Here is a 27,877-nt window from a genome sequence, read left to right on the forward strand (position 1 = left end):
GAAAACTTACTCAAGGGTGGTAAATGACAACTAACCTTTGTATCACTCTATAACGTGCAAAGTACTTTATATACGTTATTATATATAATTATAATCTCATTTAATTGTCAAGTTTTTTCCAGGTATTATTTTTGTATTGAATTATGGTTGATTTACAGTGTTTCAGGTGTATAGCAAAGTGATTCAGTTATACATGTATATATTCTTTTTCAGATTTTTTTCCATTTTCTATTATAGGTTATTACAAGATATTAAGTATAGTTCCCTGTGCTATACAGTGGGTCCTTGTTCTTTACCAATCTTATATATAGTAGTGTGTATCTGTTAATCCCAGATTCCTAATTTATCCCTCACCCCCACTTTCCCCTTTGGTGACCATAAGTTTGTTTTCTGTCTTGTGAGTCTTTTTCTGTTTTGTAAATTAGTTCATTGTGTCATGTTTTGAAATTCTGCATATAAGTGATATGTGATATTTGTCTTTGACTTCACTTAATATGATAATCTCTAGGCTCATCTATGTTGCTTCCATATATATATATATGAATATACCATATCTTCTTTATCCATTCATCTGTCGATGGACATTTAGGTTGCTCCAATGTCTAGGCTGTTGTAAATAATGCTGCTGTGAAAATTGGGGTGCATGTATCTTTTCAAATTAGAGTCTCCTCCCTATGTATGCAGGATTGGGATTGCTGTATCATATGGTAACTCTATTTTTAGTTTTATAAGGAACTCCACACTGTTCTCCATAGTGGCTGCACCAGTTTCCATTCCCACCAACAACGTAGGAGGGTTCCCTTTTCTCCACACCCTTTGTTGACTTTTTAATGATGGCCATTCTGACCGGTGACCAGTGAGGTGTAACCTCATTGTAGTTTTGATTTGCATTTCTCTAATAATTAGCGATGATAAGCATCTTTTCATGTGTCTGTTAGTCATCTGTATATCTTCTTTGGGGAAATGTCTCTTTAGGTCTTTTGCCCATTTTTTGATTGGATTGTTTGTTTTGTTGTTGTTTTGACATTGAGCTGTATGACTGTATGAGCTGTTTGTATATTTTGGAAATTAATCTCTTGTCAGTTGCATTATTTGCAAATATTTTCTCCCATTCTGTAGGTTGTCTTTTTGTTTTGTTTATGGTTTCCTTTGCTGTGCAAAAGCTTGTAAGTTTAATTAGGTCCCATTTGTTTATTTTTGCTTTTGTTTCCACTCTAGGAGACAGTTCCAGAAAAATCCTGTTGTGATTTAGGCCTGTGTTTCCCTTTAGGAGGTTTATAGTATCCAGTCTTATGTTTAGGTCTTTAATCCATTTTGAGTTTATTTTTTTATGGTGTTAGAGAATGTTCTAATTTAATTCTTTTATATGTAGCTGTCCAGTTTTCCCAGCACCACTTATTGAAGAGACTGTCTTTTCTACATTGTATATTCTTGCCTCCTTTGTTGTACATTAACTGATCATAAGTTCATGGGTTTATTTCTGGGCTTTCTGTCCTGTTCCATTGATCTATGTGTTTGTTTTTGTGCCAGTGCCATACTGTTTCGATTACTGTAGCTTTGTTGTATAGTCTACAGTCAAGAAGCCTGATTCCTCCAGCTCCATTCTTAAGATTGTTTTAGCTATTCAGGGTCTTCTGTGTTTCTGTACAAGTTTAAAATTTTTTTGTTCTAGTTCTTTGAAAAATGCCATTGGTAATTTGGTAGGGATTGCATTGAATCTGTAGATTGCCTTAGATAATATGGTCATTTTAATATTGATTCTTCCAATCCAAGAACATTGTATATCTTTCCACCTGTTTGTGTCATCTTCAATTCTTTCATCAGCGTCTTATAGTTTTCAGAGTACAGGGTTTTTTTTTGCCTCCTTAGGTAGGTTTATTCCTAGGTATTTTATTCTTTTTGATGTGATGGTAAACGGGGTTGTTGCCTTAATTTCTCTTTCTGATATTTCATCGTTAGTGAATAGGAACTGTTTATTAATTTTGTATCCTGCAACTTTACTGAATTCATTGATTAACTCTAATAGTTTTGTGGTAGCACCTTTAGGATTTTCTATGTATAGTATCATGTGATCTGCAAACAGTGACAGTTTTACTTCTTTTCCAGTTTAGATTCCTTTTATTTCTTTTTCTTCTCTGATTGTTGTGGCTAGGACTTCTAAAACCATGTTGAATAAAAGTGGCAAGAGTGAGCATCCTTGTCTAATTCCTGACCTTAGCGGGAATGCTTTCAGCTTTTCACCATTGAGCATGATGTTAGCTGTGGGTTTGTCATATGTGACCTTTATTATGTTCAGGTAGGTTCCCTCTGTGCCTACTTTCTGGAGAGTTTTTTTCATAACTGAATGTTGAATTTTATCAAAAGCTTTTTCTGCATCTGTTGAGATGATCATATGGTTTTTATTCTTCAGTTTGTTAATGTGGTGTATCACATTGATTGAATTGCAGATATTGAAAAATCTTTGCATCCCTGGGATGAATCCCACTTGATCATGGTGTATGATCCTTTTAATGTATTGTTGGAGTTGGTTTGCTAGTATTTTGTTGAGAATTTTTGCATCTATGTTCATCAGTGATATTGGCCTGTAATTGTCTTTTTTGTGTGATATCTTTGTCTGGTTTTGGTCTCAAGGTGATGATGGTGGCCTCATAGAATGAGTTCAGAAGTGTTTCTTCCTCTGCAATTTTTGGAATAGTTTCAGAAGGATAGGTGTTAACTCTTCTCTAAATGTTTAGTAGAATTCACCCGTGAAGCCATCTGGTCCTGGACATTTGTTTGTTGGGATTTTTAAATTACTGATTCACTTTCAGTACTGCTAATTGGTCTGTTCATATTTTCTATTTCCTCCTAGTTTGGTCTTGTGGATTGTACCTTTCTAAGAATTTGGCTATTTCTTCTAGGTTGTACATTTTATTGGTATATAATTGTTCATAGTAGTCTCTTATCATTCTTTGTACTTCTGTGATGTCTGTTGTAACTTCTTTTTCATTTCTGATTTTATTGATTTGTGCCCTCTCCCTTTTTTTCTTGATGAGTCTGGCTAAATGTTCATCAATTTTGTTTATCTTTTCAAAGAACCAGCTTTTCGACTCATTGATTTTTTTTTCTTTGCCTCTATTTCATTTATTTCTGCTCTGATATTTGTGATTTATTGCCTTCTATTGACTTTGGGTTTTGTTTGTTCTTCTTTCTCTAGTTGCTTTAGGTATAAGATTAGGTTCTTTATTTGAGATTTTTCTCATTTCCTGAGATAAGCATGTATCGCTATAAACTTCCCTCTTAGAACTGCTTCTGCTGAGTCCCATAGGTTTTGGATCATCGTATTTTTGTTTTCATTTGTCTCTAGGTTTTTGGGGGGGTTTTTTTTGCGGTATGCGGGCCTCTCACTGTTGTGGCCTCTCCCGTTGCGGAGCACAGGCTCCGGATGCGCAGGCTCAGCGGCCTTGGCTCACGGGCCCAGCCACTCCGCAGCATGTGGGATCTTCCCAGACCGGGGCACGAACCCGTGTCCCCTGCATCGGCAGGTGGACTCTCAACCACTGCGCCACGAGGGAAGCCCTGTCTTTAGGTATTTTTTGATTTCTTCTTTGATTTCTTCAGTGATCCATTGATTGTTTAGTAGCATATTGTTTAGCCTCCGACATGTTTGTGTCTTTTGCAGTTTTTTTTTTTCTAGTCTCATAGTGTTGTGGTTGGGGGGAAAAAAAGATGCTTCATACGATTTCGATTTTGTGAAATTTACCAAGGTTTGTTTTGTGGCCTAGCATGTGATCTATCCTGGAGAATGTTCCATGTGTACATGAAAAGAATGTGTATTTTGCTGCTTTCGGATATAATGATCTATAAATATCATCTGGCCTAATGTGTTATTTAAGGTCTGTGTTTCTTTATTGATTTTCTGTCTGGATGATCTGTCCATTGATATAAGTGGGGTGTTAAAAAGCCCCCTACTGGGCTTCCCTGGTGCTGCAGTGGTTGAGAGTCCACCTGCCAATGCAGGGGACACGGGTTTGTGCCCCAGTCTGGGAAGATCCTACATGCCGCAGAGCAGCTGGGCCCGTGAGCCATGGCCCCTGAGCCTGCGCGTCCGGAGCCTGTGCTCCTCAATGGGAGAGGCCACAACAGTGAGAGGCCCGCGTACAGCAATAAAAAAAAAAAAAAAAAGCCCCCTACTATTCTGTTACTGTTGATTTCTCCTTTTGTTTCTGTTAATATTTGCCTTATATATTGAGATGTTCCTGCGTTGGGTGCATGTGTGTGTGTATGTGTGTGTATATATATATATATATATATATATATATATATTTACAATTGTTATATCTTCTTCTTCGATTGATCCCTTGATCATTATGTAGTATCCTTCTTTGTCTCTTGTAACAGTCTTTATTTTAAAGTCTATTTTGGGACTTCCCTGGTGGTGTAGTGGTTGAGAGTCTGCCTGCCGATGCAGGGGACACAGGTTTGTGCCCCGTTCCAGGGAGATCCCACATGCCGCGGAGCGGCTGGGCCCGTGGGCCATGGCCACTGAGCCTGCGGTCCAGAGCCTGTGCTCCGCAACGGGAGAGGCCGCGGCAGTGAGAGGCCCACGTACCACCAATAAATAAATAAATAAATATAAAGTCTATTTTGGCTGACATAAGCATTGCTACTCTGGCTTTCTTTTGATTTCCATTTGTGTGGAATACCTTTTTCCTTCTCCTCACTTTCAGTCTGTATGTGTCTCTAGATCTGTGAGTCTTTTGTAGGCAGCATATATACGGGTCTTTTTTTATATCCATTCAGCCAGTCTGTGTTTTGGTTGGAGCATTTAGTCTGTTTATATTTAAGATAATTATCATTTTTTTTTTTTCTGCTATGTTGGGTCTTTTGTTGCTGCACGTAGGCTTTCTCTAGTTGTGGTGAGCAGAGGCTACTTTTTGTTGCAGTGCCTGGGTTTCTCATTGCGGTGGCTTCTCTTGTTGTGGAGCATGGGCTCTAGGTGAATGGGCTTCAGTAGTTGTGGCACACGGGTTCAGTAGTTGTGGCTTGTGGGCTCTAGAGTGCAGGCTCAGTAGTTGTGGCGCACGGGCTTTGTTGCTCCGCGGCATGTGGGATCTTCTCAGACCAGGGCTCAAACCCATGACCCCTGCATTGGCAGGTGGATTCTTTTCTTTTTTTTTTCTTTTGCAGTACGCGGGCCTCTCACTGTTGTGGCCTCTCCCATTGCGGAGCACAGGCTCCAGACGTGCAGGCTCAGCGGCCATGGCTTATGGGCCCAACCGCTCCGCGGCATCTGGGATCTTCCCGGACCGGGGCACGAACCCGCGTCCCCTGCATCAGCAGGCGGACTCTCAACCACTGCGCCACCAGGGAAGCCTGGCAGGTGGATTCTTAACCACTGCGCCGCCAGGGAAATCCTCGATATGTATGTTCTTAATGCCATTTTATTAATTGTTTTGAATTTGTTTTTGTAGGTCTTCCCCCCACCCTTTCTTCTTTTGTTCTCTATTTTGTGACTTGATGGCTATCTTTAGTGTTATATTTGGATTCCTTTTTCTTTTTTGGGGTGTATATCTAGTATAGATTTTTGGTTTGCCATTACCATGAGGTTTTTGTATAGCAGTGTATTATATACATGATTGTTTTAAATTGCTGATCTCTTAATTTCAAGTGCATTTAAAATACCCTGCATTTGTATTCACCCCTCACGATTACTGGTTTTGATATCATGTTTTACATCTAATTGTTTTGTGTATCCCTTAAATGCTTATTGTGGATACAGATGATTTTACTACTTTTGTCTTTTAACCTCCATACTGCCTTTGTGTGTGGATGATTTCCTACCTTTACTATATGTTTGCCTTTACCAGTGAGCTTTTTCATTCCATAATTTTCTTGTTCCTAAACATAGCCTTTTATTTTTCACCTAGATAAGTTCCTTTAACATGTGTTGTAAAGCTGGTTTGGTGGTGCTGAATTCTTTTAGCTTTTGCTTGTCTCTAAAGCTTTTGATTTCTCCATCAAATCTGAATGAGAGCCTTGCTGGGTAGAGTATTTTTGGTTGTAGGTTTTTCCTTTCATCACTTTAAGTATATCGTGCCACTCCCTTCTTGCCTGCAGAATTTTTGCTGAAAAATCAGCGTATAGCCTTACAGGAGTTCCCTCGTATATTGTTTGTTGCTTTTCCCTTGCTGCTTTTGTATTCTCTTTTTATCTTTAATTTTTGTAATGTTGATTAAAATGTGTCTTGGTTGTTCTCTTTGGGTTAATCCTGTGTGGGCCTCTGTGCTTCCTGGACTTAGGTGACTGTTTCCTTTCCCAGGTTAGGGAGGTTCTCCTTCTGGGACCCCTATAATGCAAATATTAGTGTGCCTGATGTTGTCCCAGAGGTCTCTTAAACTGTCCTCATTTCTTTTCATTCTTTTATCTTTTTTCTGTTTAACTGCAGTGATTTCCACCCTTCTGTCTTCCAGCTCACTAATCTGTTCTTCTGAATCCTTTAGTCTACTATTGATTCCTTCTAGTGTATTTTTCATTCCAGTTATTGTATTGTTCATCTCTGTTTGATTGTTCTTTATATTTTCTAACTCTTTGTTAAAAACTTCTAACTTCTCGCTCTGTGCATCCATTCTCCTCCCGAGTTCTTTGATCATCTTTAAGATCATTACTCTGAACTCTTTCTCAGGTAGATTGCCTATCTCCATTTCACTTAGTAGTTGTTCTGCAGTTTTATCTTGTTCCTTCACCTGGGACATATTTTTCTGCCACCTAATGTTGTCTCAGTTGCTGTTTGCATTTTATGTATGTCATAGGTTACCTACGTTTCTCAACCTTGGAGACATGACCCTCTGTAGGAGGCAGCCTGTGCATCCCCGCAGTGCATTCCTCTCTCATCACCCAGGCTATATGCTCTAGAGGTTCCCCCTAAGAGGGCTGCATGGGTCCTTCTGTGTAGCGGGCTGACTGTATGGGCTGTCTGGTAGACTTGGTTAGCCTCTAGTCTGGTTGGTTAACGGGCCCTACTTTGCGTGGATTCTGCTGTATGTTGTTTAGCAGGGCCTGGTCCTGAGGTCGCTGGTTACGGAATCCTAGGGAGCCCCAGGGCTAGTGCTGTCTCGCTGGTAGGTAGAGTCAGGGTCCTGAAGACTCTGGGGCTGTTGCCCACCTACTGGCAGGTGAAACCAGATCCTGGGGTTGGTGCTGGGCTTCTGGCAGGCAGAGCTGGTTCCTGAAGTCTGGCTGCAGGGCCCAGGGATCCCAGATCTCATTTCAGATCATTGGTGGGAGAGGGCCAGTTCCTGACACAGTTGGGTATGGGGTCTGGAGTGTCCTGAAGGTTGCGTTGCCCTGCTGGTGGGCAAAGGCAGGGCCCAGCCGGTCCCAGGGTAGGGTCTGGCCTGTGTTTCAGGATCATAATTTTCTTGCTTCTGATGTCTGCTCCCCAGTGGGTGAAACTGGTCTAGAGGCTTGTGCAAGCTTTCCTGGTGGGAGGTGCTGGTGCCTGTCCACTGGTTTGTGGAGCTGGGTCTTGGCCCTCTGGTGGGCTAGGCCATGACTAGGGGAGTGTCTAGAGGTGGCTGTGATCTCTTTAGTCTTTAGGCCACCTGTCTGCCAATGGGTAGGGCTGTGTCCCCACCCAGTTAGTTGTTTGGCCTGAGTCATCCTAGCACTAGAGCCTACAGGCTATTGAGTGGGGCCAGGGCTTGGCACTAATGAGCCAATATGGCAGCTGCCGGGAGTGTTCTTGAGGTTGAATGTTCCCCAATACGTCTGCCACCAGTGTCTGTGTCCCCAGGGTGAGCCACAGCCACCCTCCCACCTCTCCAGGAGACTCTAAGACCAAGAGGTAGGTCTGGCCCAGGCTCCTATCAAATTACTGCTTTTGCCTTGGGTCCCAGTATGCATGAGATTTTGCGTGCCCCCTTTAAGAGTGAAGTCTCTGTTTCCCCTAGTACTGTGGGGCTCCTGTAATTAAGCCCCACTGGCCTTCAAAGCCAAATGCTCTGGGGGCTCATCTTCCCGGTGCCAGACTCCCAGGCTGAGCAGCCTGATGTGGAGCTCAGAATTCTCACTCCTGTAGCAGAACCTCTGCAGTATAATTATTCTCCAATCTGTGGGTCTTCTACCCAGGGGGTATGGAATTTAATTATATCACGAGTCCACACCTCCTCCCCTACTCATTGTGGTTCCTTCTTTATGCCTTTAGTTGTAGAAAATCTTTTCTGGTAGGTTCCAGTATTTTTTCATCAATGGTTGCTCTGTAGATAGTTGTGATTTTGTTGTGCTTGTGAGAGGAGGTGAGCTCAGGGTCTTTCTACTCCACCATCTTGGTTGTTCCTTATTATTCTGATTTTATAGATAAGAAACAAACTTAGTGGAGCTCAGTCACATGATTTCAAGTGACAGGGCCATGACTCAAGTGCAGGGCCTCCATCTCCCCTTCTCACAGTCTTTCCACTTGTACCTTTCACCCTCTTCCAGAAAATGATAGCAAAAACTCCTTGCTTGAACATTTTAAATGTAATCTTGCCTCACTTTATAAATGTCCTAAATTCAGCAAGTATATTACAGAAACCAATAGTGAGAAACTGTCATCTCAATTAACTGCTAGGTAACAAAATGTATATAATAACTGGCTTTGTTTTATATATTAGATCATATTTGGATCAGCTCCTGACATCAATGTACTGACCTAAAGCATTTTAAAAGCTCTACATTGTACTTCCTTTCAGATTTCATGTATATGAAAGATGGGAAGTAGAACAAGAGCAGCAGCCTGGGGAAAACTCATACAAAAGGAAGGACTTAAAGGAATTGAGTCAAATAAATGGTACTAAGCAAAGGTGGTACACTGTACAAAACTGGGGAAATTGGTCACTAAGTTCCAAAATGAAGCAAGTGAAACTCCACCAAGGAAAAAATCAAGTGCCAGATGCATTTAAATTAAGTCTTCTTGTGTAAGGAAAACATACGTGTCAGAGTGTCAAAGGAGGAGGTAGCCAACTAGAGTGTTAGTACTAGGGAAGAGTTACCATTACTCAGGAAAAAATTCATCTCGGATCCTGCAGTTTGGGATAAAAGCCAGAAGAATTACTGCCTGGCTCTTTTCCCTCCATGTACCAAAACAGAGCAACCTGTATTTAGAAGAAAACCTGTCCCCCACGACGCAGGCTAGGACAAGTTTCTCTGCCCTTGGCCATGCTTCCCTTGCCAGCTCACACTCTAGCTCTCCACAGCTACTGCCTCAGTCTTCGTTCCACAAACCTGTGAAGCCCTCACCTCCTCCCACACTCTCCAACTTCAGAGAGAAAATAGGAACTGTCATGAACTTCAACTTTCCTGACACCAAATCTACAAATCTAACTATATCTATACCCACCTTTGAGCCTTCCTCACGCCTATCGCATTGACCCTCATAGCTATGGCTAATGCCTTCACCTGTGCACAGGGATTTTTATGCAGACAGTTCCTTCACACACAGCAGCAGCAGCAGCAGGACCCTCTCTCTACTGGCTCTTTTCCATCAGCATTTAGATGTACATATGTATTAAATCTCCCCATCTTTAAAAATAAATAAAAGCATGACCTCATGTCTCTCTCTAGATATTGACCTTTTGCTTTCTTCCTCTTTACAGCCAGATCTAAAGTGTCAGTTTCTCACCTCCTGCCCACTTCTCAACCCATGGTAATCTAGACTCTGTGCCCACCACTCTACAAAAAATTCTCAGCAAGAGCACTAATGGTTCTCATTTTACTAGTCCTCCTAGCAACATTAAACCCTCCTTTTCAAACAACTCTTCCTTTAATTGATGTGATACCTAGTTTTTCTAGTACTTCCTTGACCACTCTTTCTTACTTGCCAGTTTCTTGTCTATTTGCTGCAGATTCTCAGGTTTTTGTTCCCAAATCCCTTTTCTCATTCTGTATACACTTCCTAGGCTCTCCCATCCTTTCCCCAGGCCAGTGATAGATTTGGGCATATCAGACCTATACTTCTCTCCTGACCTCTGCCAAACTTCTACCTGAATATCCATTTACCAGCCTACATCTTCCCTTGGATATTTCACAGGCAACTCAAACCCAACAAATCCCAAAGCTCAACTCATCTTTCCCCATCAAATCTGCTCTATCAGTATTTCTACCTCAGGAAATGGCACCACTGCCCCACCCAATTCTAGCCAGAAATCTAGGAGTCATCCTTTACTTGTCTCTCTCTCACACACACTTCACATTTCCCAATCTCCTAGTCGTGTTGATTCTACATCTTGAATATCCTTAACTCCATGGATTTCTCTCACCAATGCCACCACTGTCATCCGGGCAACCATCATCTCTCATCTGGACTGCCACAATATCTTGTAAAGTAGTCCTCCAGTGTTCACACATATTGTCCATCCCCCAGTCAGTTTCATATCCTGCCAATATCTTTAATAAAGCTCTGCACAATCTGGCCTCTTCCTGCTTCTCCTGCCTCTCTATGAGCTAGATCCCTCTTGCCCTATTTTATTGTTCCCCAACTCTGCAGACCTTCTTTTAGTTCCTCCAGCAGAGCACATTCTTTTCTCCCCTTAAAGCCTTCCTACTTGCTGTTCTCTCCCCCTCTAACTCTCCAGCACTCTTCATCAGGGAAATTCCTATGGAATCTCTTCCTCAGGGAAATCTTCCCTGATGCACCAGACTAATTTGCTTTCCTTGTTAAACAATACCCTAGAATCATGAACCCTTCCAGTGTGCCCAAATCACCTATAATTTTTGGTGGTGTAAAATTACAGGTGATTTATAGTGGCAAGATTTTCCAGTCTTGCCACTAAACTAGAAGCCCTGGAGGCCAGGGACGATGTCTCATCACCACTGAATCCATGCTGCTTAGTATAGTGCCTGGCGCATAGACACTGGTTATTATTCGTTGAATAACTAAATACAAATATAGAAGCAATTTATCAAAAAAAAGCCCATCTTTCCATGGTATTAAAGCAGAAATCAAAATGCCCTGTTAATCAGCATAACTTTTCATGCTTGCATAATACCAAGCTATTGTTGGGGGAGGGTTTGGCAAACTTAAGCAACCTGACAAAGAACAAGGAACTCGCTAAACATGTAACTCTAACCATGGACATCTCTTCAACTTATCTGCTGATTTTTTAGAGATTTTCACATTTTACATAGTTATAATCCATGCATAAGCACTATTTTAATTCTGCTTTTTACAAATTTCCTCCCTTAATCATTGTCTACTTGTTATGTTTAATGGTAACCTGGGGTTACAACAGGTTAATAGGTCATAACTTTCATAGTCGTTTCCTCCCCAAAGTTAGGTTTTTTTTTTTTGGTTAGTTCCGATGTTGTTATGAATGGCATTGCTGCAAACACTCTTCATAAACAACTTTTTCATTCCAAATTATCTCCTTGAGGAATACAAAAGTGGAGTTGAGACATCAAAGCATATGAGCAATTTATTTCCCTTCATATAGATATCCAGAGAGTTCTCAAAAGAGAATCAATGTTCAAGTACCATTAATAATGTATAATAAAAACCTATGTTTAGGGCTTCCCTGGTGGCGCAGTGGTTGAGAGTCTGCCTGCCAATGCAGGGGACACGGGTTCGTGCCCCTGTCCGGGAAGATCCTACATGCCGCAGAGCGGCTGGGCCCGTGAGCCATGGCCACTGAGCCTGCGTGTCCGGAGCCTGTGCTCCACAATGGGAGAGGCCACAACAGTGAGAGGCCCGCGTACCGTAAAAAAAAAAAAAAAAAAATCTATGTTTAATTCTGTGTAGCCATACCAACACTGGGTTTTATACTTATTTAAGTTTAAATTTTCTTGAAGTTTAATAGATAATAACTAACATTTATTGAGCTCTTTTTATGTGTCAGGGACTTATAAGGATTTGATGTAAATTTCCAACTTAATAATAACCATAAAGCTCTAAGGTAGATGCTACTACTCTCCCCCTTTTAGAGATGAGAAGACTAAAGCTTAGAGTTGCCCAAGTGAATTAATGAGGTTTAAATGTAGATGTGCTGATTCCAGAACCTCTGCTCTTAACCACTGTGATACACTGCTGTATGGTTTGTTAGTGGTAATGCTTTTTTTTCTGTTTTATTTACCCAAAAGGAAAAACTACTATTAAAAACAAAAACTGAATGTAGCTTTTCTGACTTCAGGAGTGTCGCATAATTTATTGCTAGAGAGCTTGTTGTTTTGTTGAAGTAAATATCCTGATGGACCTTTTTGGTTGAGAAAGGTCAACTCTCTGGGTTTAGCCTAAGTGGGCCAGGAGGATACAAAGAGAGATCAGTTACTCCAAATAATAAGATGAAAGAAATCTGAATTTTCATTGGATGCCCTAGAAAAAGAGAATGAGGCCTAGGAAAGAAAGTAGAGGGAGGTTGGTAAAAAGAACTGAGATGGGATACATGCCAGAAACACGGCAGGAGGCAGGGGCCTACTGGAGGACATGGCTGGTGAGAAGTTTCCTGAGAGAATGGCTGTCACATTGCTATAAGCAGTCATGTGTCACTGAATTTGAAGTTTTCGGCTTTGTGCCATAGCCTTCCATTAACTCTAAATCTTTCATGCAATTTGGATACATCTGATTATCTTGGTGATGGATCATTTGGAGGAATGAAGGATGAGGAGTGGCACATCATGGGCAAGAAGGCAATAGCTAAAGGAACAGGAGACAGTAGACAAGCAGACTGCATCGTGGTCTAACCCAGGAGACACAGAAGCAACCTTGGAAACTCTTGCAGAAATTGAGTCTCAGGACTGACCATAGTGGTTGGAAATGGGGCTCGGGCCATTTTTGTACTGAAAGAATAACCCTAAACATTAAATTGTTTGGAGTTGTCCAGGTTAGAAACTTCTGGGTTATATTCAAGTGGAAAAGAAATTTTGTTGAGCCACAGTAAAAGAAATGTGGTTTATTAGCAGCATTTGTCAGTCTCCTCCTTGCCGTATGGGAATTACCTTCCAGAACACCAGACTCTTCTGGGTTTCCTTGTGCTTTATCAGGCACTCATCAGTTTCCTTTGCTAGTTCCTCCTTTTCTTCCTGATCTCTTGATCACAGTGTGCCACAGGGCTCAGTCATCCATACTTTCCTCTATCAACGGACACTCAGTCCTTGGTGATCTCATCCAGTCTCTTGCTACTACATACCGTCCATCTGTTGACAGTTCCCAGATTTGTATTTCCTAGACTTCTCTCCTGAACTCCAGACACATATATCTATTGCCCACTTGACATCCCCACTGATACGTCTAAAACTCATCTCAAACTTTACATGTTCAATGGTACATTTCTGATCTTCCTCCCAAAAAATACACCACTCATGGCTTTCTTCATCTCAGTTGATGGCAGCTCTGTCCATCCTCTCAAGCCATAAAACATGAGTCATCCTTTATGACTCTTTTTCTGTTATCCTCCATCTCTAATTTGACAGGAAATTCTGTTGTTTCTACCATCAGAATATATCCAGAATCTGCCCATTTCCACCATCTCTGCTTCTACCACCTGAGTCAGAGCCTCTGTCATCTCTCAACACAATCACCCCAAAGTCTGCTAACTGACCTCCCTGCTTCCACCTTTCCCTGCCTCACAGCCAACGAAGATCCTTTTAAAGCCTATATAATTAAAGCGTATTATTCACTCCTTTGTCTCTCATTTCATTCAGAGTAAAAGCCAAAGTTCTTACGGTGGTCTCATCTGATCTTCACTGATTCCTGCTTTAGACAAAGATACATCTTGGTAAATCATAGTTCTTCGTTGCAGGCCAGGCTGTATCCATCCACTCTACCAACTGCCAAAAACAAAATGTTAAAAAGGTGAATGCAAGCCTAGCAAAATTACAGATCAGTAGCTTTTCTGCCTGTGGACAGATTGGACATTCCTTATTCAAAGCAGTGGTTGAGTAAGATGTGACTTGGGGGTGAGCGGGTAGAGAGAGAAATCCTGATATCAGCCACTTTCTTGCTAATGAGCACATTATCTGTAGTTTTGGTGTATCCTCTAGAGGTTTCTAATATGCAGAATGATCTACTTCTGAGCCTCTTTAGGCCATTAAGTTTAGGCCATTAAGTTCTTTGGCATTGATGACGAATTTCCTGTGGCAAGGAAATCATTTTTACTTTTGTCAGCTATTCTAAAAGTCAGTAGATTGATGCAGTTGGTTCTGAAAATACCTGCCAACATTCTGAGGTCCAAGCCCTTACCTCCTGCCTTCTGGACTAATGATTCTCAATCATGGGCCACTGTGTCCCCCAGGGGACATTTGGCAATGTCTGGAGATGTTTTTGGTTGTCACAGCTAAGGGTGGGAGGTGCTGCTGGCATCAGGTGGGCCAAGGATGTGGCCGAGCACCCACCAATGCACAGGACAAACCCCCCATAACAAAGGATTACGCAGCCCAAAATGGCAGTAGTGCTGAGGTTGAGAAACCGCCATCTAGACTATTCTGGCGGACTTTTAATCTACCTTGTGCCCCGTTGCCAAACCAGCATTCCTAAACCATCACGTTTATCCATCACTCCTAAGTTCCAGTAGCCCCCATAGCTCTTCATTGCCTGAAAGATCAAGTCTCTCCTCATCCTGGCGTTTAGATCCTGAGGTGTTTTGCACACTTAACGTATCCATTCCCTAGCAGGGACTCTGCTTCTCCTAAGCTTTCATTGGCACCATCCTTCGCACTACCATCCTTTTACTGACGTTAACCCCCCAAACACACAACCGGTGAGGACCCTCCCCACAGCTCTCCTCTGATCCAACTCTTACCCTCTGAAGTCCACACGTGTGGCACACCCCTTGCCACTGAGTCAGTCTATGCCACTCCCTTCTGTACATATCAGGGCTCACATGTCTACACTGTTATACAGCTATTCCCTCTATCTTGTCTCCTCAATAAACTCTTTGAAGGGGTCCATATTGTATTTCTGGCCTATCGATCTCAGTTTCCACAGCGTAAGGTGTGAAAACCATATTGTCGTATTGAGAGTTCCTTGTTGTGAGAGTCAAATGAGCATAATAAAAAGTACCTTGCATAGGGCCTGGTACCCAGTTTATTGCTCAGAAAATTACAGAATCATAGTATCTATAGAAGCATACATGCAGGAGTCCATAGCAAGTGCTTAATAAATCTTTTAAATGTAATTACAGACTGGAGAGAGCATGCATTCAGACCAGCCTGGTATTTGGAACTAACAGCAAAGAAAAACTTCCATCAGAAATCCTACACCAATTAACACTCCTTCATGCTAGAGTGAATCCAGGAGCAGTGGGTGTCACATTTTCCCAAAGTGGAGCCTAAGCCAACCTTTCTGCATTTAACAAGTTAATGAACAGCTTGTGAGTAACACTTTGCCCACTCTGGCCCAATTTAGAAGGCTGCCAAAAGGATAAGATGTCAATATGCCACTCTCTGCTTTGCCGCGGTGCCAGCTGCATCCTGCCTAAGTGCTTCTGCCCTCAGCCACTGGAGAGCACGATGTCCTTAGAGAAGGCGGCACCAGTAGGATGAGGCTGCAGCGCGGGCCTGGCCTTTCCCCAGGCGGAAGAGAGCCTTGTCTCAGATCCTGTGAGAGAAGTGAGTGGGGCATGGTATTCTGAGCAGCCCAGGTTTGGCTTTGGGCCAGGCACTGAGTGGCAAACAAGAAGGAACACATTCCGGAAAGGCAAGGAGCCCTGCCAACGCGAAGGAGGACCAGCCAGCAGGGCCTGCTGGGCGCCAGGTGCTCCTTGGCTCTGTGGAGGTCAGGCACACAGAGGATAAACTCGGGTTTCTCTGGATTATCGTTTCAGAGGCTTAAACGCCTCCCTCCCCCTCACTTTCATGGGCAAAGCGTATGTAGCCATGTAACCGTTAAATTTGAATCCTCTCTGCTCTGGGGTCCAGCCCCTTATCTCTAAATGAAGGGAGGAGGAGAAAGAGTGAAATCACACCTTGCAGAATCCAGGTTTCTGCAATTCTGTGCCCTGGGTAAGAGAAGATACTACTGACAACAAGGGCAGAGCCGGGGAAAGCCTGGGGTTTCTGTGCCCCTGTTGGAAGCTGAGCTCCCCACTCACCCCCAGAGCCCACACCACACACACACCACACACCACACACACACACCACACACATACCCCCCACACACCACACACACCACGCACGCACCACACACACCACGCACGCACCACACACACCACACACATACCCCACACACACCACACACACACACACCACACACCACACACCACACACCACACACACACCACGCATGCACCACACACACACACACCCCACACCACACACACCCACACCACACACACACCACACTTGTTCTTCACACCAGCCACTTCTGCCTTCTGACTGACCAGACCTCAGGAGATCTTCAGAGTCCTTGGGAATGCTTTCCTCTCATAATCACCTCAGGCCTTTCCCCTGGGGTATGATAGAAGAGGGGAGAGGAGAGAAAGAACCAAAGGGCACCGGGGAGAAATGGCGTTGGGAGCCTGCCCAGCTTCCCTTCTGCCACTGCCAGGGCCTGGGGACAGCGGGCGGGGCCCTTTGAGAAAGAAGAGCGAAGTCTGTCCCTCACTGCCTTGGCTCCAGTTCCTGCTGGACTTTGCTGCCACCTAGTGGCCCAGTGGCATCTCACCTCACCCCCACCCCCACCCCCACCCCCCCAGATTGAGATCTGCCTAGGGATCTGGCCTGTCCCAGCCTGAGGCTGACAGGAGAGCCTTCTCTGAAAAGCTTCTCTGCCCTAGGATGCCCTGATTCTGCAGTGCAGCTGCTAGGAGAGAGGAGCAGCACAGGGTCACCACCTCACCTAGCTCGATAGGTGTCCTAACGGCATGGCCACCAGGTGAGAGGGCCAGGGCTGGCTGGGTGGGCGCCTGGGAGTGGGGGCAGTTTCTTACTCCCAGGATGTCTCTGGTGAGATGCAGTTCTCCCAGAGCCCCCCTCACTCCTGAATGCCTTTTTCACGAGAACTTCTGCCCACTCTCACGACTCTCCCTCATCTGGCTAAAGCCCATGTTGCAAACTGAGGCTCCCACATAAAATATATATACCTCCGTTTCTCCAAGTTTAGGGCTGTTGTTTCTCCCTTATAAAGTTAGCTCAACTTAAAAAATATGATATGCCCTCACTGTGATGCTGCTGCTATGAACCACTCCCTGGGAATAGTGAAAAGGAGGTGTGTGATAGTATGTAGAAATTCAGCCATATTTTTCTGCATATTACATCCACGTGTTTATTTCCTCTAGCAAAAGAAAGCACTTGGTTTCAGTAACCACTGATTCTGCCAGCTCCAAACTTTCAGACCTGAGCTGCAGTACCCAGGGAATGTATAAAATTCAAATTCCCTTCTCCTGCCTACCTCTCCAACCTCTTATTTTTTTTATTGTGGCAAAATACATATAAAATTTATCATCTTAATCTTCTTTTAAATTAATTTATTTTTGGCTGTGTTGGGTCTTTGTTGCTGTGCGCGGGCTTTCTCTAGTTGTGGCGAGTGGGGGCTACTCTTCGTTGCGGTGCGCGGACTTCTCACTGCGGTGGCTTCTCTTGTGGAGCATGGGCTCTAGGTGTGTGGGCTCAGTAGTTGTGGCACGCAGGCTCAGTAGTTGTGGCTCACGGGCTGTAGAGCGCAGGCTCAGTAGTTGTGATGCACCGGCTTAGTTGCTCCGCGGCATGTGGGATCTTCCTGGACCAGGGCTCGAACCCGTGTCCCCTTCATTGGCAGGCAGATTCTTAACCACTGCGCCACCAGGGAAGCCTTATCATCTTAATCATTTTTAAGCGTATAGTTCCAGTGTGAGGTACGTTCACATTATTGTCCAACAATCATCACCATCTCCAGAACTCTGTTTATCTTGCAAAACTGAAACTGTACACATTAAACAACAACTCCCATTTCCCTTCCCCATAGCTCCTGGCAACCACCATTCTGCTTTCTGTTTCTATGAATCTGACTACCATAGGTACCTCATATATGTAGAGTCATACAGCATTTGTCTTTTAGTGACTGGCTTACTTCACTTAGCATAATGTCTTCAAGGTTTATCCATGTTGTAGCATATGTCAAGACTTTCTTTCTTTTGAAGGTTGAATAATATTCCATTGCATGTATACACCAAATTTTGTTTATCCATTCACCTCTCGATAGATACTTGGGTTGCTTCCACCTTTTGGCTGATTGCGACTGACACTGCTATGAACATGGGTGTACAGATAGCTCTTCAAGCCCTTATTTTCCATTCTTGTGGGCGTATACGCAGAATTGGAATTACTGGATCATGTGGTAATCGTTTTTAATTTTTTGAAGAACTGCCGTACTGTTTTCCACAGTGGCTGCACCATTTTACATTCCTACCAATAGTGCATAAGGGTTCCAATTTCTCCACATCCTCAGTAACACTTTTGTTTTCCATTTCTTTGATAGTAGCCATCCTAATGGATATGAAGTGGTATCTAATTGTGGTTTTGATTTGCATTTCCCTAATGACCAGTGATGTTGAAATATCTATTCAAGTCCTTTACCGACTTTTAAACAGGTTGTTTTGTTGTTGCTGAGTTGCCCTTTCCAACCTCTTTTCATGTCACTCTCCCACTGACTAGTATCCTAGATTCGTGCAGATGGTCTCTCTGTTCCACAGAGACATATGTGTTCTTTCCTACCTTTCACAGTTGCCGACCCTTTTCCCAGTTCCTTCCATGACTGGCTCCTCATCCTTTAAGCACCAGCTTAAATCTCACTTCAGAGAACATTTCTTGACCACCCATCCAAAGCCACCTCCCTGTTTACTGTATCTTGTATCACTGTTTCTTTCCTTCATGGAACTTAACCACAATCTGGAATTACCTTGTTTGTTCACGATTTACTTGGAACTTATGTTTACGTGGAATGCAAGTGCCATGGGGGATGCAGAGATATTGCCTGACATGTTCACTGCTCTATCCTCAGTGCCTAGCTTAGTACCAGCTCATAGTCTGGGCTCAGCATTTACTGAACAAACGAATCACTACTAGAGGGGGCCTCCCAGACAGAAAGTAAGGTGACGTGGCCCAAATTGGAATTTAACCTCCATAATCTAGGCTTGATGTCATAGAAAAGGACACAGGGGTTTTCTAGCTCTGAGTTCCAGACTTTAATTCCTGAGTCAGGAGCACAGTACTAGTTGAACCAGGGACACTGCTTTGGAGTTGCCCAGGAGAAACAGGGAAGCATTCTCAGTGTCCATCCAACAGAGGGAGGAGGCTATGGTGGTGTGCTGTGGCCATCCTTACCATTCCCCATATGCCTGAAGTATGAGTCAGCTCAGCTAAAGTCCTGTGAGATGTGCAAAGTACTTGGGATTCTGGGAATGACTTTGGCTCCGTTAGTCTCCTTCGTGCCAAATATGTCAGTAAAGAGCACTTTTAATGAGTAGTCAAAAGATAAAAGTGAACTTCCCATACCACGGGACACTAGAAAAATCGGATTTTTTATTTAAAAATATTTTCAACGCCATAGTGGAACAACTGAAGGATAGTTGAACCAAATTCTCAGGGAATTAGAGGAGCATCCTCCAATGCAAGCAGGTTATATAAATACACATGGTTTATAAATGAGCACAACAGAAGGTACGCTGGCCAGAGGACCAGACTGGGGGACAGAAGGGAGAAACAGAGGGCCCTCCAAGAGGGACAGGCACACACTCCTATCGCTCAAAGCCCTGGACCCCAAGAGGGCCTCCAAAGCCACCTACTCTACTGCACGCCTCTTGCCGTCTCTGAGCCTGGGGCATGCAGACTGGAGACTTGGCACCTCTCATGGCCTCTGGCTCAACCCAGCAAGTCTCAGAGAATGGACCTGTTCTCCCTGCCCTTCAGCAAGGACCAGGGAGGGGAGGTGCTGGGACAAGTAGGATTATTTCCCTGAAAATCTGATGGGAAGGAAGTGATTAAGGGGGCTGGTTCCCAAAAAAGGACGGGCATTCATCTGGTGTGGCAATGTGGGGAGAATGGAGCAGTGAGTTTCACCTGAGACATACAGATTTAGTGCAGGTATCCCACAAGGCCAGGCTCTAAGCCAAATCCTAGAACCTGGGATGGGGAGAGAATGAAGAGACCTCCAGTCTGAGTTTAGGAAGTTGTCACCGCCTGTCAGTCCCTCCAGTCTTCAGTTGGGTTTGTCATAAATAGGACAGTCACAGCTCCACAGTAAATAACTTCCACCTGGATTTCTCCCTAGTTAACCTCTCAGGTGTCTGAAGAGGGAAAAAGTGGCTCTTTCTGACACCACCCACCCCATCGCCACTGACTTTCCCTGATACGTCTGGCCTCCTCACTAAGCCCTTTCCAGAACCTACAAAGGCACTCTCTTAGCATTTCGGAGTCCCAGAGAGGACAGGCCAGAGTTTTAAGGCACAGAGAAGCTTTTAGAATTGAGGAGACCTTGACAGAGAAGGAAGAATATCTAAGGCAAAGCCACTACCATGTCCACTCTTCCTATCCTCTACCTCTCTTGTCCCCAAAGGTATCAGACAGACCCCCTTGGCCTGGTCCCTGCAGTGTCCCAGGCCCACCTTGGACACCTCCATTATACTCATGGAGAACAGAGCCCGTGGAGTGGAGGACCCTCCTGCATGGCCTGCAGGTGACATGGTGAGCTCTGCCCTGTGGTGGCCCAGCACCATCATGCCCAGTGCCCAGCCAAGCCCGACAGGCTGCCATTGGCCACACCCAAAATCCAGGCAGTCAGGCAGAGAGTACAAAGCAAGCCCTCAGATCAAAGCCACTGCCCCTTCCATCCCCCACTTCCCACCTGGGGCACCTTGGAAATGTTTGAGCACACCAGGGAAAGATCCAGTACCTGGTCTGCGACCACAGTGGTCAAAAGGCCCTGCTCCACCTGTCTCACCAGGAAATAGCAGCTGAGGACACAGAAATGCTGGACCTCTATTCTCCTTCACAGCCACTGCCACAGTCCCCGGCTGCAGGTAGTGTCCTCTCAGATTCAGCCAGCCTCCTCATGAGGGGCCAGAACAGAGCCTCTGCACAAAGTGTGAACACTCCTCTTGCTGGAATCCTGGCCACAGGCCCTCCTCTCCTCATTCATAGCTTACCTCACTCCCTCCAGTCTACCCTGCATGGGTCCCTGGCTGACAGCAGAGAAGTCCTTTGGGCCCCATATCAGGGACTCTCAGGCGTCCAAGTGAGAGCACAGTATGCTGGGAGAGAGCGAAGGCCACACTGGTGGTTTGGGTTCTGGCCTCTGTCCCACCACTGGAGTGAGCCAAGTGACAGGTATCAAAGCGTGGCCGTTGTCCCTTGCAGCGGCCCCACGTGCTCTTCCTGTATGTCAGAGCTGTTTCCAAGGAACAAGTTAAAATCTTTTCATTTAAGTGGTTGCTGAGGCTTAGTGTACAGAATTCCTCAGCTAGATCCAAAAATCTGGCTTTTTGTCCGAGTCCCCAAATTGTAGGAGCTTTGTAAACAGGTACTAAAGATCACTCATTAAAGGAGGGAGAAGAGTTGGGGGGAGGAGAAGGGATCCGGAATATTTTCTTTCAGACTCAGTCTCAGCACAGCAGCAGCATAAACCAAGCGGACTGTTGGTGGCACCTTAGCACCCAGAGCATTCTTCTCGGAGGAGTGGGGACAAAGGCCAAGTGGCTGTTACCTGCACACAGGAGAGATGACCAGGTCAGACAAAGGGCCTAGAAGGCAGACAGATGAGTCAGTGAAGACTCTGTCCACCCATGAGAGGGGGTCCAGGTGGGATCTGTGTACCCTGCCCAACCTTGCTGAGGGCCATCAAGCCAGCTCAAGGGCAAGGCCAAGACCAGCCAGGCTAACAAGCAGCCTGGCCATAGGTTTTGGCTGCTGTCCTTAACCCTCAATCCCAGAAGCATGAGAAAGAGAAAAGGCATCACCTGTGCCCAGGGACTGAGCCGCCCCAATTCAGGGAGCATAACTGCTGTTCTAGCCGGGAGATGCGGAACGCCAGGTACGATGAAGACATTACCAAGAAGCAGATCCTGGAGAAAGAGGGGTAAGGAGGAATTGAATCTCTCTTCTAGAAACGGGGCATTTTTACAGAATCCCCAAAAATAGGAGTGGGACTAAGCTAGTTCCTGCAGTTGGAAGAATTAAAGACCCCTCTGCCTGCAGTTACGTTCTAGACCTAGGCATCTTTTTTCCCAGAGGCCACATGGGGGTTCTGAGACTCGTCCCCATGGAGGTGTCCTTGAAGCCCAGCAGGAGTTCTGGATCCTTCAGCTGAGCCCACCTTCCCTCTGACCAGCCACCTTGGTCCTACACCCCCTCTGCAAGGCCACTAAGATTACCCCCTAAGGCGGTAGCCCTTCCCCCAGCAAGTGCTGAGGTTGACAGTCAAAACCCAGCCAGCAGAGCCAGAGGAAGGTGATGAGGTAAGGTGAGGGAATCCAGGGGCTGGCTCTTCATAAAACATCCCACCATGCTCACTGCTCTACTTAGGCAGAATTACAGACAAGCCTGGGCTTCCAGAAAACACCCCAATGGCGGGCAGCAGGAAGGCCATGGCTCTCCCTTAGTCTATCTGATGGGCCTCTCAGATTTTGCCAACCCTCCTCCTCCCCAATCCTGTGCAACTTTTTCTTTCTTCAACAGTTTCATGTCTTGCCCCTCTCCACAGCCTTAACCCTAAATTACAGGGTTGTAAGGATGAAAACTGGAAATACTTTATCTTGCTCTAGAAGAGCCTGCTGCACGGCTGCCAGATGCCACCCGGGAACTTGCAGTTGACTCAGAACCTTCCCCTCGCTCTGGACACTGACCTCCCCACACACCAAGGCCCCGGCTCTAAACACTCAGACACCCACCACCCTCCATACAGCCACCTACAGCACGAGGAAGACCTTCAGGAGCCCGTGATCCCAGAGCCTCTGCTCCCCGTTGCTCTTGGGCTCGTCCTCCAGCCTCTTCTCCTCATAGTCAGCGTTCTCTGCAACAGGACGGCGTTAGGCATCTTCCTGGGCAGAAGGCAGGACCCCAGCCCACTCCCCCGCCCGTGTTCTCTGGAGCCGCTTGGGCTCTTGGCTTTCCCTTATGGATTTGGAGAAAGAAAGAAACAGCTCTCAGAAGCCCTGCTGGCTGTGATGACCTCTTTTTGCAGAAGTGGGAGGCGGGAAAGCCTGGTCTTTGCAAGCAGTTGCCATGGACAAGCACGCTGAACTCACCAGACCCCGGAGGCTTCCTGGAGGGGAAGAAGTCATCCGTGGATGCCCGAGGGATACAAGGGATATTGTCTGGGAGGGACAGGGACCTGGAGGCAGGGCACACTTTTCTCCACTTCATCTCAGGGATGAGGACTTCCTGCAGAGAAGGCAGGAGAAGCTGTCTCCCATGGCCCTTGGGACCTCACTTGCCCTAAGGGGTTCACGCTAGATTTATCAAAGGCTTTCCAGATATTATCAATATGGATGCCTAGCAAGCATGAAAGCGGGTGCCCAGAAGCGGGGAAACCACTGCCATAGCAATCACATGTCTCATCTGCTCCCTTGCTGTGAGCAGCCACTCTTCCAGGGAATGGTGTCTTTGAAGACTGCTAGTGTAGAACCACAGTGGAATCTAAGACATGAGCCATCCCAGGTGCGTGTTCAGACCGGCTGAGTCCAAGACAGCTTGGCACTGTATATCTTAGACGGAACAAGTTGTGACTCCTGCTAATCTGGGCTCTAACCCTGTGTCACTAACCTTGACTTAAGGTCCCCATCAATAAAAAGGGGAACATCGCCTTCCATCCCCTGCATGGCATTGTGCGTATTGTATGCTTGGCTAAACGTTTAATAGTTACTGAAGTAGACTTCAAACACCCTGGGGTCATTTCCACCCCCCACCCCTGCTCTAGAAACTGCTTACCCAGGATCCCAGGAGCAAAAGAAACAGCTGGGACCTTGGCCAATCTAAAAGGATCCTGCCTCGGTTCTGACTGCCTTCAGCACTCTTCCCCAGGGACATCTGCAGCCCCTTGAAGGCCCTCCTGACTGCTAAAGAGGATGGGGTGCTGGCTCTGTACCCGCGAAGGTATAGGGTCCAACCTGGGCAGTGTTCCAGGGGCTGGGCACCTGTTCTGCTCAGGAAGTTAGCACGTCTGCCCAGGACAGCGGCTCTGCATGGTATGGAGCGTGCCGGGTCTAGGGGACCCCTTTACACAGCACGGCCACTGGCTCTTGAGCCTGCTGCCCCAGTTCTGCACTGTGGGCTCCTGCCTGGGAGGCCCTGAAGCCTTAGAACCACAGGCAATCTCAGGCCAGCCACGTTTGCTCCCAGCCTCAGCTCTCACCAGAGACTCGCACTCAGGTTCCTCTAGAGATTCTCTTGCGCTCAGACTCTTCTTGCTGGAAGGCTGAGGAGGGAAGGGAACAGGGATCACTTGTCCATCTGGAACAGCCAAAGTCAGGCATGGGGAGGTATTAACACTCTCCAAGAGAGCTTTACCTCCAAATAAGCCACTTTAGGTCAGATAGAGCCTAAAGCTCCCAGAGTTTGCAGGGGGATCCCTAGTTAATGCTGGAGCAGAGGGCAAAGCCAAGGCAACATACTCCCCCAAGCTGCTGCCCTCCCCCTTCCTCACCATAGGCGAGAGAGAGCTGTAGGCATATTGGGAAGCGGCCACATGCTCCTGCCCGTCTGTGCACCAAGGAAGCACAAGTGAGGGCTATACGTGGGGACACACGAGGGCCCAGTGGCCTCAAAAAGGCTCACAAGCATAGACACATGGTCCAAGGACTGCCTCTGATTCACTGAGCCTGAGCCTGTTACTCCCCGTTTCCTGTGCCGGGGAGATGGGCCAGCCCCCCCCCCCACAACAGCCCTGGCCCCAAGCTTCATACCTGTAGGTGGGTGCAGACCCTCCTCAGCATGTCATATACACTGTCCCGGGAGAGCAGTGACACAAAGACATACTAGAACGTACAAAGAAAACAGAAAGGGGCAAGGTACGTAAAGACTTGGGAGAGTGCCAGGGTCAAGCTGTGGACTCCTAGAGCTGGAATGGGGAGAAGGACAAGGGAGCGCTGGCCCAGAATCTCACTGACCTTCTGGCTGGTGTTGGTGGTGATGGCTAGGCCATTGGGAAGGAGCCGCGCCATCTTGTGTTTTTTGATCATTTGCACAGACACCACGGGAATGACCACCTGACGGGGGAGAGGGATTCTTCTCTCAGGACTCACCCCTAAGGACACAGTCCCTTTGCTTCCTGCGTAGGGCGCCAGCCACCGCTGGCAGTGACCCAAGCACGAGCACCGTGGAGATGTCTGGTCCCACGTGGGAGAGTATCTGAGCCTCCACCGTCTCACGCAGGCTCCCTTCAGTTATCCCCCACCCCTTGGCCGCACGTGCTGCTCCGGCTTCTCACCCCATCATCCAGGAGGCAAGGATGGTTGCCCTGGTGAATCCCATACTGCAGTAAGAGAGTTCCCTGAGCCACCATGCACCATGGCCACTTTCGGGCCCCCCTAAGTGTGACATCCCACTCTGACTCTGAAGGCATTTTGGAGGTACCCGTAGGCAGAATAATTTGGCAGTGAACTGTTCAGGCCGCTCAGGCCATGTGGAGTCTAGATTGGGGCCCCTGTTTGGAAGGGGTGGGGCTGCTGCCCTGGACACCAGGTGGGATGCCCTACAGTGAGAAGCCTCACCAAGTGTCAGCGTGTGGGGGGACAGGCCTGACTTGAGGTGCACCCGCAGGGCAGGGGCGTCTCTTCCCTGGGCTGTGGCAGCCCTTATCACTTATTACTACCTTGATATCCTTGCCAAAGAGGCTGGCATGGAAGCAGAGCCAGTTGGGGGAGATGAAGAGCCGGCCCTGGAGAAGGAGGTCCCTCTGGAGGGCGCAGGAGCACACTGGGAAGTCACAGGAGACTGCCGTGAGCAAGGCCAGCCCGGGAGCCCCGGGGCCTGGGTCCTCCCACTCAGGAGTCCAGAGTCCAGCCTCGGGGACTGTCCTCCTCAGTACCCTTCCCAATCCCAGGCCCCAGCAACCCATTCCCCCAGCACCCTAGCATCCTTTCCTGTGACTCCTGACCGCTCCCACCCCACCAGACTGCTAGATGTTTCCTCTTCCTCCATCCATGCCCCAAAAGGTCTGGCAGGTTTCTGCCCTGGTCCCCTAAGCCTGGATGTTCACCTCCACAGGCAGAACTCCTTGCCCTGCCCTGCCAGGGAGAGAGGGCCTTGATTGTGCAAATGCTCCCACACACTCCCTGGCAGGCCTGAGCAGGAGAGAATAGACACTGATAAGAGCAGAACAGAAATAAGATTTGGAAGCCCCGACATTTCCTCAAGAAAATTTTTGTAAATTCAACTTCATATCTCAAATCAGCCCATCCTTCTCACACTTTTGAAGAAAAAAGAGCACGTTCAAAGGGCAGCCAGTTCCCATATCTGATTTGTGCCTGGAAGCTCTGGGAGAGGACCTGGGCCTTGGGCACTGCAGGTGCCTGTCCAGCCACCCGGGGAGACAGCTCACCTTTGAGAACCACCTCCTCCAAGGGGATGTCCTTAAACAGCTTGTGATATTGCTGGTTGTATTTTCTCAGTAGCGTCTGCAAACACACGAGCTGGGTCTGAGAAGTCCCAGGAGATCGGACCACCAGAGGGCCCTGCTCCAGCCACCAGCAAATAAGGCCACAGGGGTGGGGGTCCTGCGGTGACTTAGCATGAAGTAGTGGGTAAGCAGCCAGTGGGTGTGGAGGGCTGAGCTCCAAGCACAGCTTGTCTCCTGGTGACGCGAGGTCCTGACAGGCAGCCTAGGGCTGGAAGAGGACACAACTCCCACCCAGGAGGGGACACCCACTAGGTTTCCTGGTGACAGGCCTGTGGCCAAGGAGCCAACAGTCACCAAGTTCAGGCAGCCCGGGACCCCTCTCTCAGTGGGCAGTGAGAAGTCGGCTTCCCCACACTTACCCCTTCTCGGCCGCACTTCTTTATGTCTTCACCCTTCAAGCCTTCTGGCCAGTGCAGACTGCAAAGAAGACATGCCATTCCAGGGACAAGGAACCCTCAAAGTCCTACCCATGCATCCTTAGTGCCAACTCTGTCCTGGCCTCAAGCCACAAGCTTGGGGCAGAGATTGGAGGCTGGGGCCCTTCACAGCGGGCACATAGCTCGCCCTGGGGAGGGGCACTCCTGAGGCAGGGAGGGGTCGCTGAGAGCCCTCTTCCCCGACAGCTGTGAGCAGCTGCCCCCAGGAGGTATGCTCGGCCTGAGCCTCGATGTCCCAGAGCTGCCCACCCCTGAGTGTCAAAAGCCCTCTCCCGTTTTTCTGACCTAGGCGCAAGCAGAGGAGCGGACCGCAGAGTGAATGAGCAGGAGGCACAGGGATGGGGAGCAGGTGGGGTGGGGGTGTCAGCCTCACGGCTCCAGGGCCTGGCCATGGGCCATGATCCCAGCAGGACTGCCCTCTCCCCGGGCCTGCAGCTCTGCAGTGAGGGGCTGGGCAGACTCACCTGACCTGACTGAAGCTACCAGGGCTGGCGGAGCTGAAACGCAAACTTTTGCCCCGGCCAGGTTGGCCTGAAGACAGGTGGGCAGGGAGGAGGCTGGTAACCCGAGAAGCCTGGACTCTGCTAGGTCCCAGTGCGCTGGGACAGGCCTGGGAGTGGGAGGAAGAGGCCCCGGGCAGCCTATGCCCAACCTAACCCCCCTGACGCAGCCTTAACGCCCCCTTTCGAACAGGTCACCTCCAGAGGGCTTCCCACCCCCAACCAGTATGTATATCTGATCGGGAGAGGGGCCTCACCTGGAGCCTCGGAGTCTCTGGACCCTGCCTAGTTTCTCCGTGCTCTTCAAAGAAGCCGTCTTTCCGTGCATCTGTTGAATACTGAGGAGAAACAGGCCCTCATCAGGAAGGGGGGCTCTCTGGGGACACCTTTCCCAGCCAGCTCCA

The 27,877-nt window shown here is 47.0% G+C and overlaps 2 protein-coding genes across 9 annotated transcripts in view; one reads left to right on the forward strand and one right to left on the reverse strand.

The window, feature by feature from the left end:
- Nucleotides 1-27,877, forward strand: part of SENP8 (SUMO peptidase family member, NEDD8 specific) — a 66,850-nt gene that overhangs the window by 25,706 nt on the left and 13,267 nt on the right. The window contains exons 3-7 of one of the 8 annotated variants that reach the window (XM_067752385.1): nucleotides 15,132-15,320; nucleotides 16,725-16,822; nucleotides 20,480-20,607; nucleotides 21,819-21,997; nucleotides 22,622-23,737. The exons of 2 other annotated variants lie outside the window; for them this stretch is intronic. The gene's annotated coding sequence lies outside the window, so the exon portion shown is untranslated. Of the gene's footprint in view, nucleotides 1-15,131; nucleotides 16,823-20,479; nucleotides 21,649-21,818; nucleotides 21,998-22,621; nucleotides 23,738-27,877 lie in introns of those variants that run through there. 5 more of the 8 variants (XM_067752374.1, XM_067752364.1, XM_067752403.1 and 2 more) reach the window with 5 other exon arrangements.
- Nucleotides 19,427-27,877, reverse strand: part of GRAMD2A (GRAM domain containing 2A) — a 35,587-nt gene continuing 27,136 nt past the window's right edge. Inside the window, 11 exon segments of the mRNA XM_067752350.1 lie at nucleotides 19,427-21,983; nucleotides 22,831-22,942; nucleotides 22,945-22,966; nucleotides 22,969-23,301; nucleotides 24,272-24,334; nucleotides 24,822-24,893; nucleotides 25,026-25,124; nucleotides 25,730-25,833; nucleotides 26,459-26,534; nucleotides 26,896-26,953; nucleotides 27,731-27,811. Coding sequence (XP_067608451.1) covers nucleotides 21,875-21,983; nucleotides 22,831-22,942; nucleotides 22,945-22,966; nucleotides 22,969-23,301; nucleotides 24,272-24,334; nucleotides 24,822-24,893; nucleotides 25,026-25,124; nucleotides 25,730-25,833; nucleotides 26,459-26,534; nucleotides 26,896-26,953; nucleotides 27,731-27,811 — 1,129 coding nt within the window. The 3' untranslated portion in view covers nucleotides 19,427-21,874.

The sequence above is a fragment of the Pseudorca crassidens genome, chromosome 1 (genome assembly GCF_039906515.1).
Source record: "Pseudorca crassidens isolate mPseCra1 chromosome 1, mPseCra1.hap1, whole genome shotgun sequence".
Taxonomy (NCBI): domain Eukaryota; kingdom Metazoa; phylum Chordata; class Mammalia; order Artiodactyla; family Delphinidae; genus Pseudorca; species Pseudorca crassidens.